Source organism: Mastigoproctus giganteus, chromosome 4 (assembly GCF_048544385.1).
Source record: "Mastigoproctus giganteus isolate SK-2022 chromosome 4, ASM4854438v1, whole genome shotgun sequence".
In the NCBI taxonomy this organism is placed as follows: domain Eukaryota; kingdom Metazoa; phylum Arthropoda; class Arachnida; order Uropygi; family Thelyphonidae; genus Mastigoproctus; species Mastigoproctus giganteus.
Genome location: NC_143578.1, coordinates 153387483 through 153411544, shown reverse-complemented (window position 1 = coordinate 153411544; position 24062 = coordinate 153387483). Strand labels below are relative to the sequence as shown.

General features: G+C 37.9%; 1 protein-coding gene across 3 annotated transcripts in view; it reads left to right on the top strand.

Moving 5' to 3' along the window:
• LOC150087125 (dual specificity calcium/calmodulin-dependent 3',5'-cyclic nucleotide phosphodiesterase 1A-like) overlaps positions 1–24062 on the top strand; it is a 769106-nt gene that overhangs the window by 627106 nt on the left and 117938 nt on the right. For all 3 annotated transcript variants that reach the window (XM_090371825.1, XM_090371826.1, XM_090371824.1), the window contains exons 10-11: positions 3182–3282; positions 10725–10850. In XM_090371825.1, the coding sequence (XP_090227951.1) occupies positions 3182–3282; positions 10725–10850 (227 nt within the window). The remainder of the gene's footprint in view (positions 1–3181; positions 3283–10724; positions 10851–24062) is intronic.

Genomic DNA, 24062 nt, shown 5'->3' with positions numbered 1-24062 from the left:
AAGAGACAATCACCAAGTTGTGATCTGAGGTGCCTAAAGGACCACTCGCTTCAACCGTGTACTTAGAAGGGTTGTTTGTGAGAAAAAGATCAAGCATGTTGGCGCTATGGTTGGGATTGTCTGGTATTCTTGTAGGTAAATGAACAATCTGTGCAAGGTCATTAGTAATTGCAAAAGCCTCAGCATCTCGACAAGCTGGGTCAGTGTGACTAGAAAATGGAAGTCAGCTAGAGTTGTGAACATTAAAATCACCAAGGAAAATTACCTCACTGTTAGGAAAGTTGGACTGGAGAAAGTCAAGTTGGAAAAAGAGGAAGTCAAAGAGCTTCAAGTGATTAGTCGATTTGGGAGAATGGTAGAGACAACAGATGAATTTGAAACAACGAAGTAAAGAGATTTTAAGCCAGAGAAGATCGAAAAGAGGGGATTCCAAATTACCAATTCTCTGACATTGAATATCAGAATGGACATATGCACAAGTACTACGTTTGAGGAGAAGGTGAATCATTCAGTGAATAATTTGGCCAACTGAGATGAGCAGTAGTTAAAGAAAGTACTAATTGATGTCCATATGAAGAGTGGCTTAGAGGGTGAAAACTCCAAATCTTGGCAACTAGACAACTTAGAAAGACTGATTGACCTAAATTTTGTAGAAAAAAATATAATAGGGATCAAAAAAATTGTAAGGGATAGATATGTCAACAAAAAAAAAGGTGAATCCACTGTTTTATAGGACCTTTGCTATTAGGAAGAAAGGTTTCATTGAAATCCTTCTTTCTAATATAAGAGGATGGCGAGGCCAAACCTGAAAAAAGAAAGGTTTTCTAGAGAGGGTTCAACTAACAGCCAAACTGGTGAAGAGAGTACTAATTGATGTCCATATGAAGAGTGGCTTAGAGTTTGAAAACTGCAAAACTTGACAACTAGACAACTTAGAAAGACTGATTGATGTATATAAGGCCATGAAAGGGATCAAGAAATTTGTACATTCCAAAAGTGAAATTCTTTAAATGTACAAATTGGTAAAATGAACTAAGGATCTATATTCTCACTAGGTGAGAGAACTGGAGGCTGGTGGGGGGGAATAAATGTAAAATCTTAGAGATTAACAGTAGGCCGCATTTCATGAAGTTTACCTTTGAACAGTGCATTATAGCTCATTGCAATAAATTACTTGTCAAGGTGAAGAGTATGTTTATTTTCACTTTTGCATACAATGATCAACTTTCTGCTGATTGTAAAAGTACAAATAACTGGGAAAGTAACTGTATATCTTAATGTAATGAAGCCACTTCAACATTGACTATTGTATGCGCATTATAGGAAGGGATCATCGCTACTTTGTATTTGATCCTCATGTTATTATTATTATTATTTCATTCTTAAAAGTTTCAGTGTTCTTGTGTTACAGTTGCATGCTCTGTTCATTTTAAATAGTAGTGTGTGAAGTAAGTGTTAATAGTTAGTAATCGTAAAGATGCACATATAAATTTCAGATTACATTACATAAATTGTGAGAGTTACACTTTTGTAATTTGAAGAACAAACTAAAACCAAGCCTGTTTTAAATGTTGATGCATAATGAAGTTAGCCAGCTAATAGTTTGAAGCAGTATGAAAGAACGACTTTGATTTGAATATTTTGCCACTTAAAAATGGATTTCAGTATAGATTTCTTTAAGGAAAGTGAGTGAGGAGATGGTATTAAGCCAACCAGAGAAGAATGCGGAGGACTTAGTGACAATTGCATAAGTGTAGGATAATACTAATAAAAGTGGATGATTTGTTTGAATAAAGCACAATTCATGTAAGTGGATAGTAGATGAAATGAATACTATAAAAATTCATTGAAATTTAACATTGACAAATGTAAGGTAATGCACATGGATAGTAGTAATACCAGATTAATGTACCGTATGGTACTACACTCAGAATAGTGGAGGAGAAAAAAAGAGACCTGAGGGTAATTGTGCAGTCAGATATGAGGTTTTCAGAGTAGTGCAGATAGCTGATGAAGTTTGTCAGTGATATACAGGAATTTTGCCAGCAGGAATAAGGAGGTGTGATCATCCTGTTGGATTATGCCACATAAATTGTTTGCTTCTAGATCAGTACAGGTCTAGAAGAAGACATTTTAGGCAGGCTGTAGATCTCTTGGAATGAATACAGGGAAGAGCAATGAGATTAGTGAGAGGAACAGGAAGTGTTTTCACAAGGAAAGGCTTCAGTTCTGTGAATTGCAGTGTCTGGAGACTAGGCACCTATGAGTAGATCTGACTGAGGTGCTTAGGGCTTTTAATAGACTAAATAAGCTCAGTGCTGATGGAATCCTTCCTTTTGCTCAGACTACACACATAAGGAGGCATAAATTCAAGTTAAAGAAGGATGGTTGAAGGATAGAGGTGCAAAGGTTTTTTTTCTTAAAATTGCCAGCGTTGTTGTTTGAGTATGAAACTTCTATATTGTAGGAGTGGGTAGTTTGAATAAATTCGAGGAAGAACTGAAAAAACTATTAGAGGGAATGGAGAGTGATATGTGAAGTGTTTTCTTCTTCTTTTTTTTTTTTTTGGGCTAATGATGTATAAGCTTACTTTCTTGCATCATTTTCCACTATTAATAGTAAATAATGAAATTACAACGAAAATAACTGCACTGATGAGAGCCTAGTAGGGTTCAGTATCTTTTACAGCAGTATACCATGCCTGCAAGAAAGCTAGCAGTTCATAACAGTAACTAAGAAGAAGTATTGTATTTTACAAAGTTGTTTCCAAAATTTAAGAAACATGAGGCCACTTATAATACTAAAATCTTATTCAGGCCATAAAGCAGTACCCACAATACCAGAACAAAAAGTTGGTATATGCCTCTATGTGGAATATGTGATATTTTTAATATTTTTCAAAGGGCAGAAGGAAAATAGGCTGGCTGGATTTAAAAAAAAAAAAAAAAGAAAAAAGGGCACTGCAGGATTTATGTATCATGCTCTGTTAATAATTTCTATACACTAATTTCTTTCTGTTTTTCATATTTTTCATATAAAATTATTAATTTTTGCAAGACATTTCAACATTATAATTGCAATAAAAATTTCTTCTAGACATTTTTTTTTTTGGACAAATCAATTTTGTGTTTCATTTCCGTCTCTTCCTCCTTTCATTTCCATCTCCCCTTTTTTATTTCAGAACTGGTTATCTGATTTAGAAATCTTCGCTACCCTTGTTGCAGCCATAGTCCATGACTACGAACACACTGGAACAACTAATAACTTTCATGTGATGTCAGGGTAAGCCAATTCGCTTATTACTTAGGCTGGCTTGGTTGATATAAAATCTATATATTATTAGAAATTGCAGTTAAAGTAAAATTAGAGTCTGCAAATTAAAAAGTAAAATTAAAAGACTGCAAATTAAAAAGTAAAATTAAAAGACTGCAAAATTAACGATAATGTTGCAGTCTTGCATATTTGTAAAATAATGCTAGTAAACTTAATGGGGAATTAGTTCTTGAAAAAAAAGAAGTCATAAATCTCAAAATTCATTTATTTATCATTTCTTCATAAATTATATATGACAGGAAATGATTACACTGGTCAGCTAGGTTTTGCTAACATGGGTGAAAGTAAGCAATTTTTGTTAATTTTTATGTGCTGATTACGAATATGACAGTAAAAAGGTTCTAACGTGTCACATTTTTTAGAAAAATGTAAAAACAGTTTAAATGTAAAATAGCTTCAAAATCAATGAAATCATCCAACATCGCACTCTGTACCTTTCCCGGTCGAATTTATTGTAACAAAAGAGACATGTTGGTTTTTAGGAGCATTAGCAACTAAGGCCATATTGCTCTGGGTATATGCGGTTGTCATTCCCTGACCTTTCAGCATCCTGTGTATTTGGTGGTCACGGCTCGAATGCCAGTCTAATCAAGAAGCGCGTGCTACGCACTGATGCTCCTGCCCACCTGGCTATGGAGGTGCCATATATAGTGACTCATCATGTTGCAGACTCTATTATTGATGAGGTATAACCCTCATCTGTCCTGTTCCAGATCCAGCAGATGCTTTTTTCTCTTGTTGAATCAGAATTTGACATTTGCTTCTGCTGGATCTCAAGACACATTGGGATCCACAAAAATGAATTAGCTGATGCTGCTGCCAAATCAGCCATTTCCTTGGATAATCATTGCCTATCAGTCCCCTGTACAGACTACAGGCAATTAATATGCACCAAACTATATCTACAATGGCAAGATTCTTGGCACAGACAGTTCACAAATAAACTACTTTAAGCCCATAATCACACAATAGCAGTCCAGAGTATGCAAGATCTGAAGAGAGGAAGTTGTTCTTGCTCAGCTCCACACAGGTCATAGTCATCTAACACATTCCTTTTTTGTTGAGGGTGGATAACCCATCAATGTGTGAGGTATGCAATAATATTTTAACCGTTCATCACATTTTTATAGAATGTCCTATTTTTAGAGAAGCACAACACATTTTTTTAAAAGTTTTTAATAATCTGGCTGAACCATTTACACTTAGTCAAATTTTAGGTGATAGAGACAATATGTCTAACATTTTTTACTTTCTACACTCGATTAATTTACACATGAAGATTTAAACTTATATTTTTATATTTAACTTAGCTCATTTTATGTAGCTTAAGTATATCATATTTACTTTCTTGACATGGTAGCCTGTTTGTAGGCTACCAAAAATGATTGTATTGGCTTTATTTTCACTTTGTGCATTATGGCCTCATCTGCCAATGCACCATTAAATGTGAATTTGTCAACCAACCAAATGTGAAGACTTCATCTGAAAAAGATATTGAGCTCTTCTTGAAAGGGTCCACAGATAGGCAGCTTGCATGGTGAGATCAGCAAAATGGTGACTGTATGAGGAAAGACTTTGATTCTGTAGACTACAGAGCTTGGCTACTAGGCACCTTAAATGGGACCTAATTAAGGATTATGAGGCTTTGAGAGGGGGTTAACAAAATGAATGGAGGAGGAATTTTCACTCTTATAAAGACTTCCAGAACTAGGAGTCATAAATTCAAATTACAGGGGAAGAGGCTTGTCAGCTTCAACTATCTGCAGGTAGTTGAAGCTGACAGTTTGAAGAAATTAAAAGGTGAACTGGATAGTTACTTACATGAAGAGGGAAGTGAATAATTTGTATTTTTTTATATGCTTTTTTTTTATTTTTCTTATTTTTGACTGATGCAGCAAAAGCCTGTGACTTCCTTGCACCATGCAACTAATGTTAATATTAACTTGTATGTGTATTAACTTCACCAAAGGTAAACATTGTACGTTGTGATTTGCATATAAGGAATGGAAGATAAAACAGCAAAATTTGTAGTGAGAAAAGCGATGCTCATTTTGGCGCATTACATTTCCCTTGTCTACTGTTATCAAAACAGTATGGCTACTCTCAAAGCCTGTAAAAAAGAACCAATAATGAAGGAAAGTAAGGGTTCTCACTCAGTTCAATCCATGGAAGCCAATTAATCTTTTTATACACATTACTGTTGTATTGGCTGAAGACAACCTATTCATCACCAACCCTAGGGGCTCACATCTGGTGAGTATGGGCTTGGCACACACCCAGGGTCCTGAGCTGGATATCATCATTCTTCTATTTCTGACTCTTGTTCTCAAGGTAATTCAGAAATTTTGTTTAGCTGGTGCAGCATAAGCCTCCGGCTTCCTTGCACCATATGGCTAATAATAATAATCATGAGAAGATAACAGTACGGTGCAATTTCACATCTATTTTCATAACTGGACTTTCTAGTTTTTTGAAGAATTTGTTAAACTGCATTTTGCAACTGCACCCATGATTGGTAAAAGATATGCCTATATTGTTAGTAAATGTTGTCATTGAAACAGAGTGATCCTTCAACATGATCTTTCCAAGGGGCTCCAAATCAGAATACACTTAACAGCTAGTGGGCTACCCATAGGGATACCTTTTGGTTTGCAAGTATAGAGATTTGCCATCAAAACCAAACCAAAGGTACCCCTATGGATAGTCCTGCTAGCTGTGTCTTAGCTAACCTGTATCTATACTGGTCTGAGACCTCTCTACCCTCAGACATAAAGCTTTACAGATATAGTGATGACTTTTTAGTATTCAACTACCCTACATTTATACAGGACTTTGCTGGTATTTACCCTTCAGAACTTACTCTGGAGAAAACAAATATTCCCCCAGGGAACTCACATCTGGTGAGTATGGGCTTGGCACACCCAGGGTCCTGAGCTGGATATCATCATTCGTCTCTTTCTTGGTGATTCCCTTCTACTTTTGTCTCTCTCTCTCTCTCTCTCTCTCTCTCTCTCTCTCTCTCTGTCAAGGGTAACTTGGGAATTCTTTTTTGGCTGGTGCAGCATAAGCCTCAGGCTTCCTTGCACCATATTGGCTAATAATAATAATAATAATAATAATAATGGCTTTTCAGCCAATTACTTAGACCCAGATATCAATATCAACAGCCCTCATACCACAATCAACATATAATAAAAGATTTAGCTTTAATGTAGTCAGTTTTACCCATTGGCATTCAAACGTTTCTAAAAACGTACATGCTAACGTAACACTCTCCCAATGCATCAGAATTGTAACAATATGCAATAGCAACAGTTTGTTTTCTGACAACATCAAACTACTCCATAATAAATTGCTATGGACTAATTTCCCTGCAGCTTTCCTCTACCATTGTTTCAGAAAAGCAATAAATATTATAAACTACAACTTTGATATAAACAACATATTTGCTGTTTGATTTCATATTACTTTCAGGCCTATACATAATGTATAGTTATATACCCCCTAGCCTCTGTTGTGTCTCACGTTGTAGAAAGCTTGTGCCCATGGCTTGGCTATCCATGTTAGTATTGTATTTTGTTATGTCCTGCTTTATGTTTTGTCGACGTTATTATTATTATTTTTTTTATTTCAATTTTTCTTTCTTTTACATTTCCTCAATACCAATACTGATTTAAACACATGAGGCATTTGTCGAGGGACCAACTATGGTACGGGTTTCACAACCCCGGACAGCCTGAGCACAACTACATTCTCCTTCCAATTGCTTTCTACTGTCCTTAACAACTACAACTTATTTCTCATGTGTGATTAGGCTAGTCGAAAGCAATATCGAGATGCTATTCCTCTGCTATCGCTTCTTTTTTCTTCTTAAACAAAGTTTAGTGTCTTTTCTACATTATCCTGTTAGTCATTGATTCTCCCTTTGCTGGCAGTTTGCCTCATTTATTTAATTGCTTACTTCCTCATCACGCAGGTATGGTTCACAGTGACGATTTCACACATTCCCCCTCCCCTCACTCAGAGTTATTTAAAGTGATATAAATATACCGTACAGAGAACTGGAGTGACCAGATGGGTGAAATGGGAAGGGTTTTTTTTTTTTTTTTTGGCTGATGCTGTATAAGCTTGCTTTCTTGCATCATATGCCTCAACTAAGCTAATTATTGGCTTTCAGCTTTGGTCTCCGATTTAGCTCTGTATTCACCACACTCAGCTAATTTCACCGATTCCAGTCTAAACACACAGTAAGCTGTTATAAACCTGGCTTTGTTCCTTTATCTTAAGTTAGCATTTAGCATTAGCATTAGCATTAGCATTAGTAGAAGCATATGATGCAAGAAAGCAAGCTTATTCAGCATCAGCCAAAAAAAAAAAAAAAAAAAACCCTCTCCCATTTCACCCCTCCGTTCGTTCGAAATACCTGTCCAGTTGAGCTTTAAATTTGTTTAGGCTATCAACTTCAACAACAAGTGATGGAAGTCGGTTCCACCAACCAACCACCCGCTGGCCAAAGGCAAATTTCCGCATATCTATCCGACATCCGTCCTTCCTCAATTTGAATTTATGCCCTCTGAGGTGATTATTCTGAGAAAGATGAAGAATCCCATTGGCATTGAGCATGCTCAAACCATTCAAAGCCTTATACACCTCTATCAGATCACCTCGCCGGTGCCTAGTCTCCAGACTCTGTAATTTGCAAAACTTAAGCCTTTCTTCGTAAGAGCAACCCTTTGTTCCATTTACTAATCTTGTTGCCCTTCTCTGTACCCGTTCCAGCAGCTCTACATCCTTCTTGAAATGAGGCCTCCAGACCTGTATACAGTACTCAAGATGTGGCCTATCCATTGCCTTATACAAGGGAATAATCACCTCCTTATCCCTGCTAGAAAAATTCCTGTATATCATTGACAAGACACCATGAGCTACTCTTGCAGCTCGTCTGCACTGCTCAGAGAACTTCATATCTGCCTGCACAATTACCCCCAGGTCCTTTTCATTCTCCACCACTGTCAGTGTAGTACCGCAGAGTTGATACATTGCTCTGGGGTTACTGTTACCCATATGTAGTACTTTACATTTGTCAATGTTAAACTTCATTTGCCACCTCTCAGCCCATCTGTTCAACCTTTCCAGATCCTGTTGCAGCAGCATAGCGTCAGTAGTGTCCTTAACGACCCTGTCAACCTTTGTATCATCTGCAAACTTAGACATTAAACTTGATATCCCATCATCAATATCATTCATAAACACCGAAAACAACAATGGACCCAACACTGAACCTTGAGGAACTCCACTAATAACATTAGTCCACGTTGAGCAGTGTCCATTGATTACCACTCTCTGTCTTCTGCCACTCAACCATCCCCTTATCCATAGCAGCAATTTGCCTCCAATGCCACACTGCTCCAATTTGTGCAGCAGTCTTCCATGTGCAACAGTATCAAAAGCCTTTCTAAGATCCAAATATATAATATCAAAGTTATTCCCTGCATCCAGTTCTTTTGTGACTACATCATAGTATCCAATCAAATTGGTCAGGCAAGACCTGCCCTTAACAAAACCATGCTGCGTCTGAGGTATAACTGAATTCTTGTCTAGATGATCCTGCAGTGCTTCTTTAACCAGTGCCTCCATTAATTTACCTGGAACAGAAGTTAAACTAACAGGTCTATAATTACTTGTGTCAGCCTTTGATCCTCCTTTGTGAATTGGGGTTACATTTGCACATCTCCAGTCTATGGGTACCTCCCCTGAGTCCAAAGAAGCTCTCATAATTATGGCTAGGGGTTTGCATACTTCCTTTGCTGCCTCCTTTAATATAACTGGATAGATCCCATCCACCCCAGGTGCCTTTTTTATGTTTATCCTCAACAATCTCTCCTCCACTTTCCTCTCAGTTATTACAAAATCATCCAGCTCACTGCCAATGTTTACTTTACCTACATCATTCTCCTTCCTGAATAACTCCTCATGCGTGAATGTAGATGCAAAATACTCGTTTAGATTGTTAGCCACCTGAGCAGGATCCTCAACTGTTGAACCATCAATGTCCAGTGGACCAATCTGATTCATCCCTTTCCTTCTCGAGTTCAAGTATGTAAAGAACTCCTTTCTGTTTTTCTTTGCATCCTTTGCCAAGGATTTTTCGTAGTCTGCCTTTGCCTGCCTAATCTCCTTTGTGACTTGGTTACAGACCAACTTATATCTATCATAGGCTTCCATGTCTCCCATTAATTTGTATGTATCCCATGCATTTTTCTTCTCTGCCACATGTCTCATTAGTCCATCTGACAACCATTTAGGCCTAAACCTAACTTAGGCCTAAAACTAACCAAGTTACTTTGTTTAAATTTCATACTGAATTTTGCTTTCTTTTTTAATTCAAACTTTCATTCATTTTACCTTTAAAAGGATTTAATTGGCATTATTTTAGCTTTTTAACTCTACTTTATTTTTATTTATGTCTGAATTTTATTCCTTCCTTTTGGTCTCTGTTGGGTTGGCTATGGTGTTGTACGTATACATCATAACAGAAACAGAGACCCTGCTTATTGTGGTGGCTTCTACGGTTTTGGCTGCTGACCCTGTGATGAAGTAGTTAAAGTCCTAGGACCCACTGCTTTAGGTACCATTGTTGTTATAATTATTATTTTTATGTTAATCTTAATTTCATTTAATTTCAGGTAATCTGCTTTTACCTTGCAGGCATTCTCAATTTTTTCCATGGTAATTACACTGATAATATACATTTGTCTATATACATATACATATATATAATAATTATTAAAAATCACATATTTTATTTATTTTATTAAAATGAGTGTTCTGTTTCATAAAATTTTCCATATTGATCCCTGGAACCATACATAATTAATTAGAGAGTTTCTGCATAATTAAGACTATTTGGTGAAAGAAACAGTCATAGCACTTTTGAAATGAACCCTGCTGATCATTGCTCATGGTGTTATCTAAAAGACTGCATCTACAGACATGGCTTAAGAGATACTAAACAACTAAGGAGAGAGCAATACGAATAATGATAATCTACCATGTCCTATATCAGCTTTCCTGCACTGCTCAACATTTTGATTATTCAAATATGAACAGTATTGCTATTACTGATTCAGAGGGATAATATTTTGAGCAATAATTCCAGCCATGTAAATTGAAACCCCACAATAAAACTCAGTTATTATCTTTTCTTGTATGTAGTTTACAAGTATGTGTTTACATTAAAACATTTACATATTTTTTACATTGTTACTTTATGACTACCCTATATTATTATTTTTTCAATTTATCACCTAAAGTTGTATATTTAGTAATGCTAAGAACAGGTTTGATATTTTAATGACCATCAACTGTCTCTCTTTCTCTCCATCACATAGGTCAGATACAGCACTTCTATATAATGACCGAGCAGTTCTGGAAAATTATCACCTCAGTGCAGCATTCCGGTTGATGAAAGACGATGACTGTAACATTCTTGCCCATCTTAGTAAAGAAGAATATAGGTTGGTTTTTCAAGTTATGTAGAGTATTATCATTTTAACTAACTTCATTTTAATTTTATGGATAAATTCAAATCAGATTTTTTAAAGGCAATAAATATAAACTACAGCAGTTTTTATTACAAGAGATAGAGACATGAAATAAAGTTATTTTACAGGCAACCCCGCCCAAATTTTTTGTATACCTACAATCATGTTTTCAGTTTACTTTCCAAAAATAGAAAAGTATGTGGGATTAACATTTCAATTTCATCTCCCCCAACTTGTATGTTCACAGTCTGATTTAAACCACAGTTATGTGTGACATGGCAACATTAGGGTGCTCTGATAGTCGTTTATTTCAGTATATTATCTTGAAACAATATGGTTTCAAATGAATACTGAAATTACTTTACAGCAGTTATTTGTTTACTTTAGATCTCATTTCCACTAAAATTATAATCACTGCCAATCATAGTCTAACTGAAATCACATTTTACAGGATGTGGAAAGCAAAATGTCCATAAGTTACAGGATATGGAAAGCAAAATTTGTCATATTCTAGGGTCCAAAATAAGAAAAAGTAACTATGTGTCTGAAAATGCTAAGGGAAAAGTAATCATATAATAATGTGTCCAAAAATGTTTTATTTTAGAGTATTGCATTAAACTTTCAAAAAAGCATACAAATATAACCCTTAATTCTTAAGATTCACTTTATAGTGAATTTTCAAAATGATGTCTTGGAAATTGAATGCAGACCTCACCTCATTAAATAGCACCTATCTTATGATCTCTATGTCCTGCATTTCTTGGATCTCTGAAATATTGCAAAATCTCCATTGTCTCATTGCAAAAGTTTTAGTTTTTGAAAATGAAAAGGTGAGGACCACTTCCACATTATTCTTGTTTGGAAACTATTGTACAGCCATGTTATTTTTGTTTGGAAATTGTTGTACATTCAAACTGACAATAGTGCAACATTTTTCTGATGGAGAAGCACACCTCCAGCACACTATTCTTCAGACATTTTCTAGTATTTGATTGTTAGAACTTCTTTGTTAAAATGTCAGTTGACACTTTTGGTCAGTGGAACAAATTTTTGATAAGCAATCACATCAATATCAGAAGACACAACTTGTTCTTGGTATTTAAGCAGACCTGCTCATACCATCCTGAATGTATCATAATTTCTTGGTAAGAATAACATGGCTCTGGTCCCTTGTTCCCAATGATTTCAGGTTCTCAAAACTAATATTTGATAATGAAATCTCTGCATTGAAAGAGCAGAGATTTCATTATCTTTCCAATCCTAGGAAAAACTATAAGATGTGCCCCAGGAGATCACAACAGGGACTCCAGAAATGCCCAGCAGTGGCAGGACTGATATGCTTGCTGTATCAATCATCAGGGAAACTTCAAGGACAATAGCATTCTCAGTGGAATATCCAGAAAGTGAAAAATCTGAATACAAACTGAGTGTTTTTTGATTACAACTCTTGTACATATAGTGCATAGCATCATTTATATACAATGCTATAATAATTAAAGGATCATTATATTGCATCTCAGTGAGTAGGACAACTGATTGTGAGTCACTTCACAATGTGTTTCCCCTAGTCTTACACTTCAAATAAATTACACCCCCATCCCCAGGAGAAATACATCATTACTTATTCTCAGTGGAATGGCATCGCCCAGATGGCACCCTTTCAAAGATAGTTGTCTCCTTGTAGGAGATTAACTACTATGTGCAAGAGCTGATGACCTTGTGACTTTTCTGGCATCTTTCACCTTATGAGAGATGTCAGAAAAGTACAGGTAGTTATAGTCTGTAATAATTTAGGACAGGAAGCGTAAAGCTAAAAGAAAACAGTGCACAGCATCTGTACTTTTTTACAGATACTCTGTTCTGTCTATACAATAGTTTATACATGTTCCAAAGCTATACAACATGTATATTATTATGGTTATAATCAGTGTTTTTTTCATAAAAAAATATTAGGTACCAGTACTCATTCTTTGCTATCAGGAAAAATTGAAACTTAAAAGGATATGAAAAGTACTCTAAATTTTTTTTTTCCTGATATTGTTACTTTAGTAGTAATGTTTTTTGGAATAAGAACAACAAATTTAGTATATTAACACAGTTTATTAAGCATAAATTTATTATTCAATTATATAAAAAAAATAAGTAAAATAAACAAATAAATTGGTCAACTACTCAGCGCCGGGCACTCAGGATGAAGGGTCCATAGTCACGAATGGTCGTTAGTGTAGTATCTCAACTAGAGAGCTTTATGGTAACTGAAAAAAGTTTTTAGTATCCAGGCTTGGCCTAAAACTGAGGAACTAACGAAAATGTTGTCTATTTGAATCTTTCTAGTTGTTGTGAATGACAAGAATGGGAGAAGCGACTCCGACTTCTTCCTGGAGAGAGAAGCGATTAAAAGTCTTGGGGGATAAGCGACTAGCAGGTGAGGGCCGTGCAAGACTCTGCGTAGGTGCCTCCCCACCACCACTGCCTCAACACTGCCTGTCTGAGTATCTCCTTGCCGGGACAACTCCAGCTTTGAAAATTGTTAAAAAATATTTCTCGTCGCAAAATTTATAAATGACTTATAGAATTATTAATTAAATATTTAACAACCTTTTTGTCACCAAAAGGAGAGTTAATCAGTACAAAGAAGCGCGCTATCAAAGTGCAATAAAAAATTGTTTTTTTTTTTAATTTTAACAAAAAGTAAATGATACATTTCAATCGGAATAGTTTTCCCTTGATAAGCATTGAATAACGCATAGTTTGTTAGCTCTTTGAGCAGGATCATCAACAGTTGAACCATCGATATCAAGTGGACCAATATGATTCATCCCCTTCCTTCTAGAGTTTACATAAGTAAAGAACTCTTTGCTGTTTTTCTTTGCATCCTTTGCCAAAGATTTATCGTAATCTGTCTTTGCCAGCTAACCTCCTTTGTGACTTGGTTACAGACCAGCTTATATCTATCATAGGCTTCCATGTCACCTGCTAATTTATATGTATCCCATGCATTTTTCTTCTCTGCCACATGTCTCATTAGTTCATCTGACATCCATTTAAGCCTAAACCTTGAATAATATTTCTTAGTTGGTATGAAAAGCCTAGTAGCTTCCAAGATTAATTAATTGTTCGAATGCTTTCTAGACAAGACTTCTGTTATAGCTTGGACACAGCATGGGTTTGTTAAGGGGAAGTCTAGTCTGACTAATTTGATTGGATACTATGATGTAGTCACAAAGGAACTGGATGCAAAGAATAACTTTGATATCATATATTTGGATATTAGAAAAGCCTTTGATACTGTTGCACATGGAAGACTGCTGCACAAATTGGAGCAATGTGTCATTGGAGACAAATTGCTGCTATGGATAAAGGGATGGTTGAGTGGGAGAAGACAGAGAGTGGTAATCGATGGACACTGCTCTTCGTGGACTAATGTTATTAGTGGAATTCCTCAGGGTTCAGTGTTGGATCAGTCCTGTACAGTCAGTCCTTGTATAGCACGATAGTTGTGTTCCTAGAAACCCTTGTGCAATGCAAAATCATGCAATATAAACAACAGGCCCTATGGGAAAAATAGGGTCAGGTGCCAACCACCCAAGATTGAACACACATTTGTAACCAAAACGTTACTTACGTATTTTATTACAACTATTACGTAATAAAATATTGCTAATGCTTTTGCTTCTATCGTAAGCAGACTTGTTTTTTGTTTGATTTTCTATCCAAACAGATGACAGCCATTCCATCTCTTCCAATTCTTTGTGTCTTGATCTAATCAATTTTAATTACACTTTGAGTTGTTGCTGCTATGAAAGTTGTTTTTATTTTCTCTGCATTCTTTCTAATTCTTGGCATTGCCTCATTTAGGCCTGTAGCATGTGCAATATCACATGGTCTTTCATTTCGCTCAAAGCGTTTCACAATTTCATATTTTTTCTCTATCGACAGAGGCAGACTGGCCATAAGCCTTACTGGGGAAACCCTGGTAGGCCGGAGGCTGGTGTGATTTTGGCCATAAACCATAGTATGAGGCCACTACAAATTTTCCTGGGTAAGAATTTTTGACCCAGTCTGCCTCTGTTTATCGATATTGCTTTTCTTTTTCTCTCTGAATCTGCAGTGTTTTCACCAGGATGCTTCCTTTTCACACCTTTTAAGTATTTTACTCATCTTTAGGGAATAAAGCACAATTACAAAATGAGGAGGCATGCATGTGTATCAACACATAAAAAAAGCTGGGTGCGTGTAGCAACTGAATAAACAACACTGTAAAGGCAGAGATACACTATTAACACCTCACATTTTACTAAAGCACATTTCTGGGGTTACTACCATAAAACAAAAACAATTTCCAGTTGCGTTTCTGCTAGTGGAATCTGTTATAAACGGGTAGTAAACTCGATCTAATGGCATTTGCGATAATACCTATAGCTGGAATTGTGTGGGTTTTTACCTTATTATGGTGTAATGTGTTTCCCCTTTACTGATATAAAAAAATATAAATACATTTTCAGAATCTTCTCTTCATTCCTATCGTGTTGCGTTCAGTTGGGGTGATTCTGTGTTCGAATGCCGTCTTGTAAACACAAAGGCGAATCGTGCATAAGTGAATTTGGTTTGTGTTATATACGATATCATTCCCCTATTTATAAATCGTGTATGATCGAATTCGTGTAGTGCAAACACGTGTTATACGAGGACTGACTGTATTTATAAATGATATTGATGATGGTATATCAGACTTAATGTCCAAGTTTGCAGACAATACAAAGGTTGGCAGGGTTGTTAATGACACTAATGACAGTACACTGCTGCAACAGGATCTAGAAAAGTTGAGCAGATGGGCTGAGAGGTGGCAAATGAAGTTTAACATTGACAAATGTAAAGTACTATATATGGGAAGCAGTAATCCCAATATAACATATCAACTCTGTGGTACAGTGGTACTGTGACAGTGGTAGAGAATAAAAAGGACCTGGGGGTAATTGTGCAGGCAGATATGAAGTTTAGTTTTCTGAGCAGTGCAGATGGTCTGCAAGAATAGCTCTTGGTGTCTTGTAAATGATATACAGGAATTTTTTTAGCAGGGATAAGGAGGTGATTATCCCCTTGTATAAGGCAATGGTCAGGCCACACCTTGAATACTGTATACAGGTCTGGAGGCCTCATTTTAAGAAGGATGTAGAACTGCTGGAACAAGTACAGAGAAGGGCAACAAGATTAGTGAATGGAACAAAGGGTTGTCTTACGAAGAAAGGCTTAAGTTTTGCAAATTATATTGTCTGGAGACTAGGCACCTGCGAGGTGATCTGATTGAGGTGTATAAAGCTTTGAATGGTTTGAGCATGCTCAATGCTGATGGAATTCTTCCTCTTGCTCAGAATATTCGCCTGAGAGCGCATAAATTCAAATTAAGGAAAGACAGTTGTAGGATAGATGTGCGGAAATTTGCCTTTAGCCACCGGGTGGTTGATAGCTGGAAGAAACTTCCATCTGTCGTAGCAGTTGATAGCTTAAATAGATTCAAGGCAGAACTAGACAAACATTTGGAGCGAGTGGATTTCAAAGTGAGAAATGTGTGTTTTTTTTTGTTTTTTTTTTCTGGATGTTGCTATATAAGTTTGCTTTTTTGTATCATGTGCCTTTACTAATGCTAATGCTAATCTTTTTGTACTATTTCCAAAAAAATTATATAAATTTTGAAGAATATCGAAAAATGATGAATCTTTATCACAACAATTAATGCTATCATAATAACTAAATTTAAATTGTGACTTGCACAATGAATGTACTCTGCATTTGATTGGTTCCTTTTAATGCATTGACCGCACACCATTGTAAACCCCACTCATGGCATTAGCCTCATCATATCCCTGACCATAACATTTTTATATGGGAATATTTAGTTTATGTAATATTTTCCTTATTTTATCTGTTGTCATTTCTGCCGAATGATCATTTATGTCATAGAATCCTAAAAATGTTTCACAAATTTCAAAATCTCTGGATTTTTCATTTTGTCACAAATTATGTGAACATGTCGCACATAACACTTAATTGATCTTTTTTTGTGAGATCTTGAGTAGTATCTAAAATTAGTGAATAGAATGGTGCTGAATTAATTTTGAGTGTTAATTCTTTTGTTACCTAAACATTCTAATTCATTGTGTAACCAGATGGCTTATTAATAATTTGTTTTATTATGTCATCATAGTAAGAAAGTAAATGGGCTTGAGATAAAAAATTGCCTTTGTAATCTTCTGAAAATCCTTCTTGATGACTGCAAAATGCCAAACAATTTTTAGCCAACATAAGCGTTATCCAAAATAACTGTTCTAGTACTATTTTCCAAAATGAGAATCTGTAGCTTACTTGATCTTCAAGATCTTTATCAATCATTGCGTTCTTTTGCCACATTTCATGTATAGCACATGCCTCGATATGATGTTGAGAAACACTGAGTTTTTATCCGAAAAGATAGATTTTTCCAATCTTGTATTACAGAACACCACCGACTTTTAATATTTGAAAACAGCCAGCATGGTTGGCAATATGCTACATCCAAAATTCATGAGTAGCACAGCCACAAATGAGGAACTGGACCATACACTGAAATAGAATAGTAGTACGTCACTAAAACTTCTGTTCAGGATCCCTTGGAAATGGTCCTTTGGATCTCCGAGGTGACAAATTCATGTTTCTTTTTGTTTCATCGGAAATGTTGATGTCCACGTATTCTCCAAGATCGCTTACGGAATAAACAGTGTAGTGTAAAGTGTATTCGTGTCTGACAGCACCAGGACTTTCCCCCACACTGCACTGCTTTCATTGTTGGTGTAACAGTTCACCGCAAAGGCCAGAGATTTAAGTGTATGGATTTTGTAAGTGTAGTGTTATGTTCTCCTGGCCATTTAGCCACTAGACCCCAGCTGGGGCCCAACATTGCCCACACTTGGCCACGTGGAGGTAGACCAGGTATACAGTAGTTTGAATTTTTTTTTTTTTTTTTACTTTGGCAGGCCCTGCCACCTAGTTTCCTGGGATTTCAGTGGCTAGGGACTAAAAAAATAAAAAAAATTAAAAAAAAGCATCGTAGGGGTAAACACTAGATTCAGTAAAGTCTAAAAGTTTGCGTACTTAGTTTAATTTAGACATTTTGTTAGAGTTTTACAGTGTGGGCCTTGTACTGGCATATAGATAGAGAGGGAGAGGACTGAAGGCTGGGGGGGTGAAAGGCAGAAGTGTGGGGATAAAGAGGGCATCTCCAGATTGTCAGTAAGGCAGGCCCATGCCTCACCAGGTGAAGAATGGGGAGGCGGCAGGGGAGGGAAGAGACTGCAGAAACTGTCTCCTCCCACCCCTTGCCAGGGGAAGAGGAAGATAATACCACACTTGCACCTTCACGATGGCGGGACTGTTAGTAATCCTGGGTATAACCTCCATGCACAAGCACATGTGGGTGACCATCCAGGTATGAACCAACTGTTAGGTGGGACTGTTAGTAATCCTGGGTATAACCTCCATGCACAAGCACATGTGGGTGACCATCCAGGTATGAACCAACGTAAGCAGGGGTAGAGGTGTGGTGCCCACACCACATGGAGGAGGTGCCTCCGTAGCCAGGTGAGAAGGAGCAGCAATGTGTAGCACACACACTTCTTGATTAGGCCGGGGTTCGAGCCCGTGACCACCAAATACGGAGGATGTAGAAAGGTCAGGGAATGACCACCGCATATCACCGGAGCAATATGGCCTTAGTTGCTAATGCTCCTAAAAACCAAATAACAACAACCACATGGAGGAATGCAACCCCCTCTGTATTACCAGGCAGTACTAGGTGGTAGATGACTCTCATCAACCGGTGCAATACCACCACTTTGCTTATTGGAGGCTTGAAGTGGTGGAACCCATGTTTAGTCTCCAGAACTAAGTTCCGGTCAACCCTTCCCCATCTCTTTCATCATGCAGTATGCCTGATGACTTTTGAGGTTATGATTGACATCATGTAGAGATCCAATCTTCCTTACATTTGAGGGCACAGCTCTAAAATGGTGTTCGCAGGCCAGCCGCTAGTTAGTACACTGGACCGAACATATTGGTAACTCTTTAGGAGGCCTCTGGATCAGCTAGTGTATAATCTTGCTACCTCTACTCTGCCAGATAGTTGCTGATGCTAGCAAGGCAGTGTTAGGTGGGTCGGAAAACTGCTAGCTTGGGGGGATACAAGGACTAATAGATTAACAGTAGCCACTGGTAGAGGTGAAAGTGATTCTTGCACTGCTTCTATTGGAATGAGCAGCAGCCTGGAAAAAAAGATGCAGGATATTTCAGAGACTGCTGGGAGTTATTGCGGTACAAGTAAACACCTGGGTTGTGTTAGGATAGCTAAGAATAGGAACAGGTGCATGTATACTTGCGTGTACACCGATGCTAGGAGTTTGGTAAATAAATTTGATGATAGGTTGGTTGTTGGGTTTTATTGGTGCATTAGCAACCAAGGCTATAATGTGCCAAAATCAGGTGATATATAAAAAATTTAAACTTTGACTGACCTAATTACTTAGGTCACCATGCGAAGATATAAAATAACAAAGGTATAAAATGTAGAAAAGATAAATCAATAAAGAAATAACAATAACATGACAATTTTAAATACAAGTAAACACCTTTATTAATTTAAAAAAGCTAAAAACAGCAGACACATTGTCATTGTCGGATAAAATCTGACTGAGTGTATACGGCTCAGTCAGATCATTAAAAGTGGTAAAACGGATATTGCTAAAATCTGGACAATCGATTAAAATGTGTCTGATTGATAAAATTGTGCCACAGGACTCACACATGGAAGATCATCAGCCCTCAGCAAAAACGAATGAGTCAAATGACTATGTCCTATGCAGGTCTGGGCAAGAACAACTTACGATTCCTGCGCAGACTAGACTGCCACTGTTCAATTACTGGCTTTATACGATATAATTTATTCGTAGTGTATCTTCTGGTGTATTATTTGCCTGTAGTCTGTTTAGGGGACTGACACGCAGTGATTATTATTGGGAATTGCTGATTTGGCTGCGGTGTCAGCCAAATCATTTCCCCTAATCCCAATGTGGCTGGGAATCCAGCAGAAGCGGATATCATATTCACATTCATGGAGAAAGCGAATCTTCTGCTGAAATCAAGACAGAACCAGATGAGGATTATTATCTCACAGTTACTAAAGCGTGCAACATGCTGAGAGAGTCAGAACATAAAATGAACTATTGGTATTGGCATTTACTAATGTGATCCAAGGCTAACTCTATAGCATGCGGCTCTGCGCAGACTAGACTGCCACTGTTCAATTACTGGCTTTATACGATATAATTTATTCGTAGTGTATCTTCTGGTGTATTATTTGCCTGTAGTCTGTTTAGGGGACTGACACGCAGTGATTATTATTGGGAATTGCTGATTTGGCTGCGGTGTCAGCCAAATCATTTCCCCTAATCCCAATGTGGCTGGGAATCCAGCAGAAGCGGATATCATATTCACATTCATGGAGAAAGCGAATCTTCTGCTGAAATCAAGACAGAACCAGATGAGGATTATTATCTCACAGTTACTAAAGCGTGCAACATGCTGAGAGAGTCAGAACATAAAATGAACTATTGGTATTGGCATTTACTAATGTGATCCAAGGCTAACTCTATAGCATGCGGCTCTGCAGTAAATATGCTGAATTCAGAGGGAATCTGCTCCGATGTAGTGGTGTCTGTAAAGACAGCAGCAGATCCCACATATGATTCTAACTTCTAACCGTCTGTGCAAACTGGTGCGAAGTCAGAATGTTCAGCTCTGTGTGCTGAATAAAGCTGCAGGTAGACAGATGTCGTGTCCGACTTTCCCCAATTTCTAGGGGACAAGTCACATGCTGGAACAGGAGCATGACAGGGTGGAAGGGGTTGCTTTGGTGTTTGGGCAACCTTGTCTACCTTGATATTAAGTTCTTTGAGTAGCTCTTGGACACGAATACCAAAAGGACGATTGGCAGTCTTACGGGTGTTGTACAAATTTTCCCATCGTGGCTCAAAAACGAATGGCCACGTAGGATGGTCTGGCAGGGATTGCAGTTTTAAAGCGTACATTAGAGACAACTGCTTATGTCAAAGCGATAGCAGTGGTTCGTTTGCTTCAACGTATAAGCTCTGGACAGGAGATGTTCGATATGCTCCAATAGCGATACGGAGAGCCTGATGATGGACAGGATCCAGCCAACGAAGTACACTGTCTCTAGCCAACTTGTATACCACTGACCCGTAATCTAGTCTGGATTGTACAAGCACACAATAAATGCGTATTAGGGTGCATCAATCCGCACCCCAAGACGTAGAGGAGAGAGAGAGAGCACAGAATATTCAGACCTCTTGTGCACTTTGTGTGGAGTTGACGGATGCGATCCAGAAAGGTCAGCTTTTTATCAAATAAGAGTCCCAAGAATTTTGTGTCCACTGCTACTGGAATAGAATTTTGTCCGAGCCTTAATTCAGGTTCAGGATGAAGATTACGCTTATGACAAAAGTGTACGCAAACGGTCTTCTCCAGCAAGAACCTGAATCCATTAGCAAGTGCCCAGGAAGTAAGGCGATCGGTGGATTTTTGCAGTTGTCTTTCAATAACCCTCATGTTGCATGACTGACAAAATATGCTAAAGTCATCAACATAGAGGGCACTGTTTACAGTTGTTGTTGTTATTTGGTTTTTAGGAGCATTAGCAACTAAGGCCATATTGCTCCGGGATATGCGGTGGTCATTCCCTGACCTTTCCGCATCCTCTGTATTTGGTGGTGACGGGCTCGAACCCCGGTCTAATCAAGAAGCATGTGCTATGCACTGCTGCTCCTTCCCACCTGGCTACGGAGGCGCCACTATTTACAGTTTGAGGAAGTTGTTCTGTGCTGGAATTTATTTTGATGGCGAAAAGCGTAACACTTAATACTGATCCTTGTGGTACCCGCTCCTCTTGGCTGAAGGAACGAGAGAGTGAGGATCCCATGTGAACTTGGAAAGATCTATTGCCTAAAAAGTTTTTAATAAAAATGGGGAGATGCTCTCTAAGACCAAGGCTATGCAAATCTTTTAAAGATGCCAAATCTCCAAGTTGTGTCATACACTTTCTCCATGTCAAAGAATACAGACACCAAATGTTCACATTTTAGGAAAGCATCCCGGATGGATGTTTCCAGTCTAACGAGATGGTCCACAGTGGACCGGTTCCTTCGGAAGCCACACTGGATGTTGGAGAGAATGTCATTTTATTCTAAATACCATATTAAATGAAAATTAACCATTCTCTCCAGGATTTTGCACAGACAGCTAGTCAGAGCAATAGGACGATAATTAGTAATGGACTTTTGGATCCTTTCCTGGCTTAGCAAAGGCAAGAACGATTGCCTTGTGCCAGGAATCTGGAAACTGCCCTTCAATAAAGATTATGTTATATAGAAGGAGCAGATAATCCATAGATTTTAGTGAAAGATGCTTAATCATTTCATAATGGATGCCATCTGGTCCAACAGCACTTGCTTTGAAAAGAATAAGAGCTCTTTTCGGTTCCTGTATAGTGAATGACCCATTGTAGGGATAGACGCCCTTAGACTTAAAATTAAGTGCCTGTTTTTTGATTTTATATTTCAGGACCAGAAACTCTGGGGAATAGGAAGATGCTGCAGAGATGTTAGAGAATGTTTCCCCAAGAGAATTGGCTGTTGCAGTTGGATCTGCATTAGTGCATCCATTATAATCTAGGATTGAAGAAGGGTGGTATGTATATTTTCCCTTCATTTTCCGGATTTTATCCCAGACCAACTTAGTACTAGTGGACTGAGTAATTGATGAAGTAAAACGGATCCGCAATTCCTTTTGACTCTGATGGCGGATGTAGCGTGCTTTGGCTCATGCGCGTTTAAAGACTATAAGGTTGGTTGTGGTAGAATATCGGCGGAATATCCCCCACGCTTTGTTTTGAGCCTTTTTTGCTGCTGTGCATTGTGGATTCCATCAAGGTTTGGGAAATGGTGGAAACCGGGCAGATGTTTTTGGAACAGCATTCGCAGCTGCTTGGACAATAATTTCTGTGATGTACGTTACTGCATCATTGATAGGCTCCTGACTGACAGTACTGAGGTCAAAATTTGCCTGATGTTGGAAGGCAGTCAGTCAGCCTGATCAATCTTCCACCTTGGTAACCTGAAAGGAAGACATGATCTCCCACTGTGCAACGAGATTATCACAGGGAAGTGATTACTTCCATATGGGTTCTCCTCCACTTCCCAAGTGAGTGAAGGGAGTAGAGAAGGGGAGCAGATAGAGAGATCAATGGCAGAAAAAATACGGGTAGGCATCTGGAAGAAGGTGTTTGTTCAGGTATTTAGAAGGGAAAGGTCATTGTCATTTAGCATACGCCCTATGACTAGTCCCCTTCCATTGATGTTAGCACTACCTCACAGGGTGTTATGTCCATTAAAATCCCCGAGAAGTAAGAAAGGGGGAGGCAACTGCGTTACAAGATCATCAAGGTCTTCCTGGGAGATGTCAGTCCCAGGTGGCAAATAAATAGAGCACACGGTTAAATTTGATGAATTTGAGGTATTGCTCAAAACATCAAAGACAGATATTGTTGGGATATCAGAGACGTGGTGTCACACAGATATAAGGAATGCAGAACTGGAATTTGGGGCGTACAACGTCTACAGAAAGGATAGACAAAATAGGAATGGAGGAGGGGTTATGCTATTAGTTAAGAAACACATGAAATCCAAGGAATGAAGCCAGTCGACATCACTGGACAGTGCAGTGTCAAGTCAGATTGGTGTGACATAAGCGTTGGGAGATCAAAATTGAGGGTAGGAGTGTGCTATAGGCCTAATGACTCTGATGAGTATAATAAGAAACTGTACAGGGAAATAGAGTGGGCCAGTAAATCAAAGAGTCTTATAATGGGGGATTTTAATTTCCCAGATATTGACTGGAATTTGTGGGTTGGTCACTCACCTCACACAGTAGCAAGGCTTTTGTGGATTTATTGGATGATTGTTTTCTGCATCAGCATGTTCAGGAGGCAACTAGAGGGAGTAATACTCTTGATCTGATTATCAGTAGTGATTCATCATGCATTAAGAATCTGCAGATAAAGGAACCTCTAGGTGGCAGTGATGA